The following is a 12,706-nucleotide window of genomic DNA, read 5'->3' on the forward strand; positions in this document are numbered from 1 at the left end:
ATGCATTTTCCTACACAAATAAGCATGTTAGCATTACCTGCAGTGGAAATCTGTAAAACCAGTTCCTACAACTTTTTTTGTGCCAGTCTTGTGCAATCATGGGCTTTTTAAGCTTACCCTGTCAAAATGTTGCTGCAAATGGTAAGACACCTGGGCCCTCTCTACAGACTCTGCTCCCAGATCAGGATTCAGACAGCGTCCTACACTTCCAATCTCCTCTTCTGCATCTTCTAGGAACACCCGCTCATCCAGATGGCCGACAGATAGCACAAAAGCCTCATATGCCTTATTAATAGCCTTCCTGTAGATTCATATAATGTATAAGAGAATGAGAAAACAGTTTCCATAATTACTATGATGACACTTGACATTGCTTATAGGAAATAACAATGGCAACTTACAAACTGTCAGCAAAATTTCCTGGATCCAAGAATCCTGTCAATGATTCTGATTTTCCTTTAAGGATCTGAAACGACAAACGTCAATGTTACTCTTGTCATTTCTGTGGGATCTTTTTGTTTTATAGCCCACATGGCATTTACAAAGCAGTAACTGAGTTGAATGTGAAAATGCAACAAATTAACAACTGGGGAGGCCGTTTACCAGGCTGCAAGATGACATGTTGAAGGCATAAATCTACTTCTGCCTGCCATATACTAGGGATTAGAGATGGGATAAGGCGTGTTTGGGATCCTAGTCCCAACCCACCTGCCCCATCCCGCCAAGTGCCCGACGCTGCACACTGGTAATTACAGGCAGTGAGACAACTCCCGGTCTACCGCTGCACAGATCAGACAGTTGGGTTGGGACTAGGATCTCCAACAAGCCTGACCCCCATCTCTACTAGGGATCTACAAGTTAACCATTCTTATCAAACAGGCAAATCATCTTCCAGCTGTGTCTGCTATACTATAATGAGGCCAAATAACTAAATCATTTTGATGAAAAAATATGTGACAATACAAACAACTGGCCTTCACAGCGAGGAGCACATGGAAGGGCAACGCATGGTAGCAGGCTGGCTAGCGACTTGAGATGGGAATTTTCCTTGGTTTTGTTTTGCATGCTATACCCTTCCATGTGCTCCTTGCTGGTTATAGGTGGGGCAGTGGCCATTTGTTTGTACTGTTGAAATACTGGTGAGGGGACGCACTGGACACCTTTGCTGCCATTGTGCTATATGCTGGGGCTCCAGTGCGCCCCTGTGCCTTTAAGGAGGGGTAGGCTCCCTCCAGGCTCACCTGCCCTCTGCCTATCCATTATAATGCTTGTGCTTCTACTATGGAGGCTCTCAAAATTTAGAGTTAGAACTGCGGATAATAATGGGGACCCCTTCTTGCGTCCTCTGCAGCTTATGCATGTATTTGCAAATGTGTGCTAACTAAAATAAACAGGTAATTCAATTGGTAGAAGGCTGGCTGGCAAGTTTAGCTGGGAATTTTCTTTGGTTTTGTTTCAAATAAATGACAACTGTTAATATGCGCAATAAAAAGTCTATTCAGCTTGTTCTATGTTATTTATATGGCAATGTCCCAGCATCAGTTGACACAGGTCACAATTTATATTACACTGTAACCACACATTACTACTGACATTAATGCTGGCCTAAAGTAGATGGAAACCCTAACAGTATGACAGATTGCTAAGTCACTGTGCATCATAAACAATCTGCATCTTTTTTCCCTTTTAGAAAACACTGTTTACAGTCTTTTTTTTTTTCATTCTTTGTTACATCTCAGCTTTCATGCAACCACTTTCTGTCTATACGCACTCGCTACATTGGCAGCTTACGGTCGTTGATCTGGTTCTGCTTCCGGACAGTGACAGGATTAGCTCTAGACCTGTTTCGGGTCCTAGTTCGAACCCACACAAGTGAAAGAGCCTGCAAGGAAGCTGTCATTTTACTGGCTCAATCATCTACGGCTGAGGCATACCCTGCCCCTCAGCTGCACATATAAACTTATACGTATACACATGTGGCTGCGGGGTGGGGAATGGGGCTGTGGATGACTAGCCCAGGTGACAACTTCCTGGAATGCTCACTCATGTGGGTTCAGACTAGGATCTGAACAGGCGCCAGTTCATCCCCAAAAGAAAAGAATGGACCATGCCTGCCTCATGTGTGTCAGAACGACTGCCTACAGTCTCCACTGGAAGCACATGTGACAGGACAGAGAGCAGGGATGGAGTAGTGTCACCATATAACAGGAAGTCCCTGAACAAGTACACTCATGGCAGGATGACTAAGTATTATTTTAATGAAAGCTGCCGATTTAAAAACTTTCAAAGTTATGTTATCATGGTAATGATTATATGAGAGATTAGTAATTGGATATACATAAGTTTTAATATCTTTGCACTGCAGTAACGCAGTCTTACTTACTTCAGTTCAGGTCAGCACAGATAAGAACCAATCGTACCTGAATCATTTGTGTCTTAGGTTGCATTTGCAGCACATTTGAAATGAATATGCTGTCTTAAATGTGTATGTGGTTAGGCACCGGATGGGTGTAAAGAAGGCTTCGCTATTTATCAGGTCTTACCAAAAATTGCCACTGAGCCGGCAGATGACAGCTCCGTCTCCGCTTGCAGTGCGGAGAAGGAGGTGTCACAGCTCCCGCTGCTCTATATGGGGGATCGGATGAGAGCGGACCGCCTGTCCTCTCTCATCCGATCCAATCCAATCCCTGAACAAATGGAAAAAATAGGGTTTCCATTAGGGATGTAACGATATCAAAATCTCACGGTACGATACAATTTCGATATTGACCTCACGGTACGATATTTATTGCGATATTGTGGAAAAGCTCACGGTATTGTTAAATAGCTCATGATAGTGTTTGTGATGATAATAGCGAAAAAATACCGACATTTATTCTGCTTTTGCCAGTCAACAGGCAATTTATTGTTGTATTTATGGATCCATGACAACATAAAACACTGATCACATAGTGCTTTTAAAGGGCAAGTTGTAGTCAGGAACATCAATATCCTGTATAGTAATATTTGGTTGCATAACTGATTCTTCTGTGCAATGTTCAAGTTAAGAAGCAGCTAGAACAATTGTAAACAAACAATAGGCGATTCCCTTTAAGTGCAAACAAAGATCAAGTTAAGTCAGATTTAAATGTGCAAGGCAAATAAAGGCAGCCTTTTAAGGCTCCTTTCACACGGCCGCTCCGTGTGAAAGGTCCGCTGCGGGACTTTTTTTTTTTTTTTTCCACAGAGCGGATGACATTTCTGTCATCCGCTCCGTGTGCCCGCATATCATCCCATCCGTTTGCGGATGATATGCGGACATAATGTATGTCTATGGCACTGCGGATGTCAGCGGATGACACCGCTGACATCTGATTTTCCTTCCTTTCCGTTTTTTACACAGAAGGAAAAATAGGGTTCTGTTCCGTTCGTAAAAACGGAACAGAACTGACAGGAGGAAAATCGGATGTCAGCGGATGGAATTCCGCTGACACCCGCAGTGCCATTCACTTACATTATGTCCGCAAATCATCCGCAAACGGATGGGATGATTTGCGGACACACGGAGCGGCCGTGTGAAAGGACCCTAAAACTGGTATTTAGGAACATAACTTAAACTTAAATAAAATAGTCAGTCAAAAAGCCTTTAAAAAAAACACTGACCTATCATTTAGCTTATGTTCACGTTTTTCATCAGAAAGATCAAAATATCTACATTGCAAGAAAAAAAAAAAAAACAGTAAAAAAAATCCTTAAACTCTGGTCTATGTAGTGAACAATGATTTGTTCCGCGGGACTGTGTTTATTCCTCTTGCTTTTTGACAGACACCTGTCCTTTTAATATTGTAACCCAACCACGACAATATTGAGACACGACCACGACGATATCGAGACGACCACGACGATACAATATCGCGATATCTTCGATATCGTTACATCCCTAGTTTCCATCCATCCAGATTTCACGGACAGGATCGGATACGGATGGCAGCGGGTGTCAGCGGACATGTCACCGCTGACATCCGCTGCTCCATAGGGCTGCATGGAGGATCCGATCAGATCCGCCTAAAAAACTGACAGGCGGATCTGATCGGATCACCCGTGTGAAAGAGCCCTTAGTATTGCACAATGCACAGGAAAGGATGCTTTGCTCTATCCAACCACCACCCAGCATTGCGACGGTAAATTTCAAGTTAAAGAGCTCCAATTTAGAAATCACTATAGACACGTAAAGAGGACCAGTGATGTTACATCTAAAGATAAAGAGTAGAATGACATTGGTAACCCCACCTGAAATACAAAGTTTACCATTATATTTTTTGTTTTGCTGGGAGTAAAGTTGCTATTAAACGTGGTTCTGTTCTTGTTTGTTTTAGTACAATACCCTACAGAGTGCCCCATATACCTTTTTGTCAAACAGCTTATGAACATATGGCTTCCAGAAATGTTCTTTGATGCCTTTAACTTCCAAAAGCAAACCGTGGTGGAGGCAACAAAGACTTTCAATGATGCAAGGGGGCTCAGATGGTGGTTTGAAATCCTTACTGGAAAAATCCTCGGGAAGTCCTTGAAAAAGGAAAAATGCTGTAATTAGTAACACGATTATATTACATAATTTTAGTTTAAAGGAAACCTATACTGAGAAAACTAGGCTGCCAGTGCCAAATTCTGAGTATGCCAATGTGGTGGATACCATGCTGATCCACCAGCTTCAGTACTTTCTTAGATGCTTTGTCCACAAGTATAAAGACTTCACTTGGTGCATGCTTATTGTGGGCCAGTGATTCAGAAAGTACCGAAGCCAGAGACAACCAGGCAACTGAAGTTTTCGATAAAAAAAAAAAACAAAACAAAAGCACAGCTCAATAGCTTTTAGGCTGCATTCACACTTGAGCGTGGCGTTTTAACGCGTTTTTTACCGCGATTTTACCGCAATTTTTACCGTGATTTTACCGCGTTTTTTTCAGGCGTTTTTCATTGACATCTATCAAAAACGCTGGTAATCAGCCCAAAAAGAAGCTCATGTACTTTTTCCAGCTACAGGCGTTTTGCAAAACGCTCAGATGTGAACAGGGGCCATTTAAATGAATGGGGTTTTACTTGTTGGGCGTTTTGGAACGTTTTTTTTTAGCGTTTTTGGAGCTGAAAAACACTCAAAAACGCCCAGGTGTGAATGGAGCCTAAAGTAGATCAAAAGGCTAACTGAATGATACATTTGTTTTTTTTTTTTTATCATAATAAAATACTAGTTTTCATCCTTTTTTTATCCCTTGCAACATCTTATTGCTGCTGTTCATCTGCAGCCTTTTTGCAACCATTGTCACCCTATAACAAAAGTACCTGAACAAGGACCTTCATTGCAGAATCATCATGTAACATTTTAAAGGGTATCTAACCCCAAGAAACAAAAACTCAATATATTGTAGCTTAAAAATCCCTAAATGTAGTGAAAGCATTAGTTTTCTCAGGGTGTCTCTACTCTGGATGGAGGAGAAATGGAGACACACTAAAGCCCTGTACACACATACCGATTGTCGGCCGTAAATATTCGGCCGACGACCGATCGTAGGCTTGTTAGTATTATGCTTCCGACAGCCGACAGCGCATTTTTGGCCAAACAGAATCTGTTGTGCAAGCATTAAAATTTTTGTTGGCCAACACCAGAACGGCCGATTGTTCGCCAGTCAGTACAGATTTCGGCCGACAGACAGCAGATTTGCAAGACTGGGCATGCTCAGAAAAGAAAAAAGACAAGGAAAGTTAATCATTACATGACATCACTTCTGCAGTCGGCTGTTGTTGGCCGAAAAAATTTGTGTGCAGTCTTTTGCAGTTTTCAACAGACACGACAGCCCTGGACAAAAGATGGCCGATCGTTCGGCCGACGATCGGTACGTGTGTACGAGGCATTAGACAGTAACATTGTCAGTCTGGGAAGAGGGTAGCGTTGGATACACTAGCAAATTTAGATGGATCTGACTAATAAATTAAAATCGAACTCTGAGCTAACAATTTTTAAGCAGTTACAGCAACCAGGTTTTAAATAAATGAATAAAGAACCCCTGTCCGTGGTACATGGTTTGTCTCAGCCCTCTAACTGTAATTTTTGCTGCATAGCCTGGTCTGTTGGGAGTTAAAATTGATCTTCAGCCTTTGTTTAAGGTTGCTGTTATTGGAATCCTTTCCTCCTCCTATATGAAAAGAAAAAAAAAAATAGATGCCATACTCTTTGTTTTTTTTAAATTTTTCTCTCTCAACTTCCAGCTCTGATTGCCTAGGCACAGTGTGTGTTCCTATTGACACCTGGGATATTATCGCCACAAATCCTAGGGTGCAGCAGGGAGTGCACTGGCCTGGGACAAGCGCATTGACATTTGCATCACAGAGATCTAGAGGTCAGAGAAGTTCACTAGCAGCATAGGAAATCTCTACACCTATCATTGTGAGATCAGATCTGCAGGTAGCATTGTGTGTGTGTGTGTGTGTGTGTGTGTGTGTGTGTGTGTCAGTGTGTTATGCATATCCCCAACGGTAGGCCTTTAGCTCCACCTGCCCTTTCATCAAATGGCTGCCCACACAGCGCAGGTAAGCTGTGTGCTATTAAAGTGGCTGTAAAGAGGTCTGAGGGGGCTCTCTGAGTGAGAGGTCTACCCATCATTAGGGCATATGCACACAACCAGTTTTGCTTCATTATCTCCAACAAAGGAACCTGGAGTAGGGGGATGTTAAAGTGTCACACAATGCACAAAATAGAAATTATATTTTAAAAAGAAACATTACATCTTTATTAATGTTTAAAACACAATTGTGCTTATTAAAAATTGATCCATATTTGCATGATATGAGTAAAAAGAATACATAATATTGAGCATAGTGGACCAACGTGTTACACATAAATCCAGTGCTTTTTCAGGATCCACGCGCTCTCTATATCAAAATATGGGTACAATATCTACAATAAAAAAAACAATGACAAAATTGTACATTAGATTATTTCATACTATAGTTTTACCTGAAAATTACACTTTGGAGAAGTAAAAATCCACAAATGGAAAAAAAAATTGATTTTTTTGTTACTCACTGTAAAATCCCTTTTTCGCAGTTCATTGACAGACACAGCTCTGATGAATGTTGACCTAGGGTTATATCGCCATCTACAGGAGTAGGACACTCAGCAGAAAAGAACTTAACACCGCCTATGGGCATTCCCTTTCGGCATAAAACCCCCTCTCTGCTATAGGCATTTAGTTTGTAACAAAGCAGTGTCAGAAGTAAAAATTCCAAAAGAGCGGTGGCTGCTGTGTCCGTCAATGAACTCAGAGAAAGGGTTTTTCCACAGTAACAAAAAAATCCAGTTTTCTCTTACGTTCGTTGGCTGACACCGCTCTGTTGATTCTTGATCATAGGGATGCCCCAAAGCAGTGCCGCAACGAAGGGTGGGCAAACCAAATAGCAACTGATGCAACCAGGCAAACATACCAACCACTCAAATAACCCCTAAAGGGGCATAAAAGGAACCTGTAAACAGCAGCCTGCAAAACTTTATGGCCAAAACAATTGTGAAAATGTAGTAAGAGAATGCACAGACGACCGGGCAGCTGCTTTGCAACCCTGGGATACAGATGCTGGAAAGCACCAGAGGCACTAGCGCCCTTGTGGAACGCCCTTTAAGGGGCAAGGGAGGAGCCCACCCCTTAACAGTGTACACCCGAACAAATGTCCGACAGATTTCACTGGAAAACGCGGCTGAAGAGACCCCAGGCCTTTCCCGGAGCTGATTGTGAATGTTAAAGACAACTGAACAACCAGTAGGAGGTTGCAGTGGACAAGGACACATGAATCACATGGATCACATCCAAGGTGTGCAACGCAACCTCCTTAAGATGCAAAGGCCGTGCACACAAGGGAGGCAGGACAATGTCCTCAGTTAAGTAAACTGACACCACCTGCGCAGAAAGGAGGGCACAAGTGAAGAATCCCCTTTTTCTTGTGTAAACCCAAAATGGGGAGATGAAAACAAGACCGCCAGCTTAGACATCCAGAAGCGATGGCGAGAAAGAGTAAGCAGAAGAGTAGCCCGAATACTCTGAAAAGGAAGACTTCTGGAGAACCTAAAGAACCAAATTCAAGCCCCAGGGGGCATCAAGCGACAATAGCCTAGAACAAAGACGCAAAGCTGTAAGTGCATGGCCAAAAGACACGGAAGAAACAGCAGGGTCAGAAACTTGACCCGCAAGGGTACTCAAAGCAACTTCTGAAAAAAGACCAACAGCTACTGAAAAGGGACAGGGATGGACAGTCAGATCCTAGCACCCGGCATCAAAGCTGCTCCAGTGTGAAGAAAAATCTCTCGAAGAGTAGGCAAAACAAGCTCTCAACAATGTGGAGACACCAACTAGACAACTCCCTGTCCCTTGCAGCTAGCATACCCAGTTTGCTAGGTCCCCCCTGCTTGTATACTTATAGCTTTGCTCTATTCTCTCATTTGATGCCTCAAAACCCCACAAATTTACATACAACGGCTCCTATTGACATTACGAAGAAACTCCTGTGTATATGGATTCTAGCAAAAGACAGCTATCCATCATGGATAACTATCTTAGTGTACTGTGACAATGTAAATAAGCCCCCTAAGAAACGGAGCCCTGAGAAAGTCAAGTGATGAAACACATATGAGTTGGGTTGGTCTCAGTGACGTCACTGCATCCTTGGACATTGAGGGACCTATCTCGCTTTCATGCAAATTGGTGTTCTGTTACACAAAAATGTCTTAATAGTGCTGATGTGCACTTGGAATATGTGAGTGCATATGGTTTTATTTTATAATAAATGTTTTATAGCAGTACTTACACTATTTTAAGTTTTGTCTTATTCTTTTCACCATTCAGCCATAAAAAATATGACCTCGGACAGGTAGAGGGAATAACATTGATTATGTTGTGATAATGGCATCTGAAAGTGGGTGAGATATATTAGGCAGCAAGCAAATATGTTGCCCCTGAATCTGATGTTTAAAACAGAAAAAAAATGGGCAAAAGTATAGATTTGAGCAACTTTGACAAGGGCTAAATTGTAATGGGTAGACAACTGAATCAAAGCAACTCTAAAAGTGCAGCTTTTGTGGGATGTTCTTGGTCTCAAGTGGTCATGACCTACTAAAAGTGGTCCAAGGAAGAAAAATTGGCAAACCATCGACAGGATCTTGGACGCTAAAACTCGTTGATGCACGTTGGAAGCGGAAGCTGGCCCGTGTAGTTCAGTCCAATTTTAGTCCATCAAATTTATGAAAAAGTTAATGCTGGTTCCAATAGAAAGCATGGTGTATAATTTAGTTAAGTAAAGTTAAAAAAAAAAAAAAAATTATTCTTGAATACCTCTTCTATGCAGTGGTAAATACAAATAACCAGCTATATGATAAGAAAAGATATACCTGTGCTCAAATCCCAATAGCTTGTACATTTATTTAAACCATCAGGTGCTAAAGGGGTGTGACCACATATTAACAATACAAATTCTGGATGGATTATATGTGAACTAAATATCTCTGTTTTTCATTGCATAGTTTGCTGGAAAGGGTATACTAGTGTGCAGAGGAATTCTTTCAGAATTTGTAGCTATAAGGTGAGGGAACAAAATATCTAATCTACTCTAATAACAGACAGAAGAGATATATATATATACTAGTGTTACACCGATACCGGTATTGGTGCCGATACTAAGCATTTGCACTCGTGCAAAAGTTCTGATACGAAAACCGATACCTTTTTTGGGATTTCATTGACTTGCATTGAGTTCTGTTAATGAAGTCGCAAGCCGCAACGAATTTAGAAGTCCAAATTGCACTGATCTGCGGCTTTGAAATCACGCTGAAGTAGCGCTATTCCAAAGCTACATAAGAACTGTTCTTCATAATTGTAAAGAAACGGTAATAATTTTTCATTAGTCTAAAAAAAAAAAAACACAAAAAAAAACTGTCACGACAATAAAAATAGGTATCGGTAATTGATATCTGGGAGTACTTGAGAAAAAGTATCGGTACTCGCGCTTCCTCTTCTGGGGTGCCCCGTTGGCACTTCTTGCTCCTTTTGTCTTAAGAGTGCCCCTATAGCAAGCTGCAAAGTATAATATAGAGTTCCCCTATAGCAAGATATGGGACTACATGTCCCATGAGGCATTGCTTATCACACATTTACAAGCTTACTGACATGTATGGAGGGTGTACTGAGCTGTATGTGAGCTGCACTGTGTATACTGACTTGTATGGAGGGTAGGAATGGTCTCGGGCCTGTTCAGGATCCTGACGACACCTAGACAGGCAGTGAGACAGATCCCGATCTGCAGCTGCACAGATCTGGAAATGTCTCACTGCCTGTGATTAGCCGTGTGCATTGTCGGCTTCCAGGCGGGATAGGGCAGGTGGGATCCCAAACACACCAAAACCCATCTCTAATGGAGGGTGTACTGAGCTGTATGTGCACTGCACTGTGAATACTGACATGTATGGAGGGTGAACTGAGCTGTAGGTGCGCTGCAATATGTCAGGAATACTGATATGTGTGGAGGGTGTAGTAAGCTCTATGTGTTCTGCACTGTGTATACTGACATGTATTGGGGGGGGGGGGGTATTGAGGCGCAGTATGTGTGCTCCACTGTGTCTACTGACATGTATCGGGATGTATTGAGCTGTATGTGTGCTCCACTGTGTATACTGACATGTATGGAGGGTGTGCTGAGCTGTATGTGTGCTCCACTGTGTATACTGACATGTATGGAGGGTGTGCTGAGCTGTATGTGTGCTCCACTGTGTATACTGACATGTATGGGGGGTGTGCTGAGCTGTATGTGTGCTCCACTGTGTATACTGACATGTATGGAGGGTGTGCTGAGCTGTATGTGTGCTCCACTGTGTATACTGACATGTATGGGGGGTGTGCTGAGCTGTATGTGTGCTCCACTGTGTATACTGACATGCATGGAGGGTGTGCTGAGCTGTATGTGTGCTCCACTGTGTATACTGACATGTATGGGGGGTGTGCTGAGCTGTATGTGTGCTCCACTGTGTATACTGACATGTATGGAGGGTGTGCTGAGCTGTATGTGTGCTCCACTGTGTATACTGACATGTATGGGGGGTGTGCTGAGCTGTATGTGTGCTCTACTGTGTATACTGACATGTATGGAGGGTGTGCTGAGCTGTATGTGTGCTGCACTGTGTATACTGACATGTATGGGGGGTGTGCTGAGCTGTATGTGTGCTCCACTGTGTATACTGACATGTATGGAGGTAGTGCTGAGCTGTATGTGTGCTCCACTGTGTATACTGACATGTATGGAGGGTGTGCTGAGCTGTATGTGTGCTCCACTGTGTATACTGGCATGTATGGAGGGTGTGCTGAGCTGTATGTGTGCTGCACTGTGTATACTGACATGTATGGAGGGTGTGCTGAGCTGTATGTGTGCTCCACTGTGTATACTGGCATGTATGGAGGGTGTGCTGAGCTGTATGTGTGCTGCACTGTGTATACTGACATGTATGGAGGTAGTGCTGAGCTGTATGTGTGCTGCACTGTGTATACTGACATGTATGGAGGTAGTGCTGAGCTGTATGTGTGCTCCACTGTGTATACTGACATGTATGGAGGGTGTGCTGCACTGTGTATACTGACATGTATGGAGGGTGTGCTGAGCTGTATGTGTGCTGCACTGTGTATACTGACATGTATGGAGGTAGTGCTGAGCTGTATGTGTGCTCCACTGTGTATACTGACATGTATGGAGGGTGTGCTGAGCTGTATGTGTGCTCCACTGTGTATACTGACATGTATGGAGGGTGTGCTGCACTGTGTATACTGACATGTATGGAGGGTGTGCTGAGCTGTATGTGTGCTGCACTGTGTATACTGACATGTATGGAGGGTGTGCTGAGCTGTATGTGTGCTGCACTGTGTATACTGACATGTATGGAGGGTGTGCTGAGCTGTATGTGTGCTTCACTGTGTATACTGACATGTATGGAGGTGTGCTGCACTGTGTATACTGACATGTATGGAGGGTGTGCTGAGCTGTATGTGTGCTGCACTGTGTATACTGACATGTATGGAGGGTGTGCTGAGCTGTATGTGTGCTGCACTGTGTATACTGACATGTATGGAGGGTGTGCTGAGCTGTATGTGTGCTGCACTGTATGTAAACAAAAAAGCATTCTGTATGCAGGTCAACTAATCGGCTAACCAGTCTTTACTTACCACATGCATCAATGAGCCTTGGCGTCCCTGACCCTATCACCGGTTTGCCGTTCTTTCTTTCTTTGACCACTTTTGGTAGGTCCTGACCACTGCAGACCAGGAACATCCCACAGGCGCTGCAGTTTTGGAGTTGTTCTGACCCAGTCATCTAGTGAATACAATGACTCCAGGACACCAGGACGTCTTGGCATTAAAAATTGATTTCTTTATTTAATCCATCAAACCAAAAAGGAATCAATACCTAAAAATGTATGCTTTTCAGCCTCCTACATAGGACATATGACTAAGGCTGAAATGCATACATGTTTAAGGTACTGATTCCTTTTCATGGTTGATGGGTTAAATAAAGATATACATTTTTAATGCCAAGATGTCCTGGTGCCAGATTTTTACTTTCTTCATTGGATTTTAGACGTTCAGTACTACGTGAGCCCGGGCACAGTTGTCTTGATCTCATCCTGTCTATCCTTATGGGATTTTCA

The 12,706-nt window shown here is 42.9% G+C and overlaps 1 protein-coding gene across 1 annotated transcript in view; it reads right to left on the bottom strand.

Annotated features, from left to right (window-relative positions):
- The window catches only part of RBL2 (RB transcriptional corepressor like 2), a 172,251-nt gene that overhangs the window by 56,127 nt on the left and 103,418 nt on the right, over window positions 1–12,706 (bottom strand). The window contains exons 6-8 of the mRNA XM_082270915.1: window positions 4,385–4,545; window positions 402–466; window positions 118–301 (exon numbers count right to left, since the gene is read on the bottom strand). Coding sequence (XP_082127041.1) covers window positions 118–301; window positions 402–466; window positions 4,385–4,545 — 410 coding nt within the window. The remainder of the gene's footprint in view (window positions 1–117; window positions 302–401; window positions 467–4,384; window positions 4,546–12,706) is intronic.

This window comes from Pelophylax lessonae (assembly GCF_965119305.1).
Source record: "Pelophylax lessonae genome assembly, chromosome: 10".
NCBI classification, from domain to species: domain Eukaryota; kingdom Metazoa; phylum Chordata; class Amphibia; order Anura; family Ranidae; genus Pelophylax; species Pelophylax lessonae.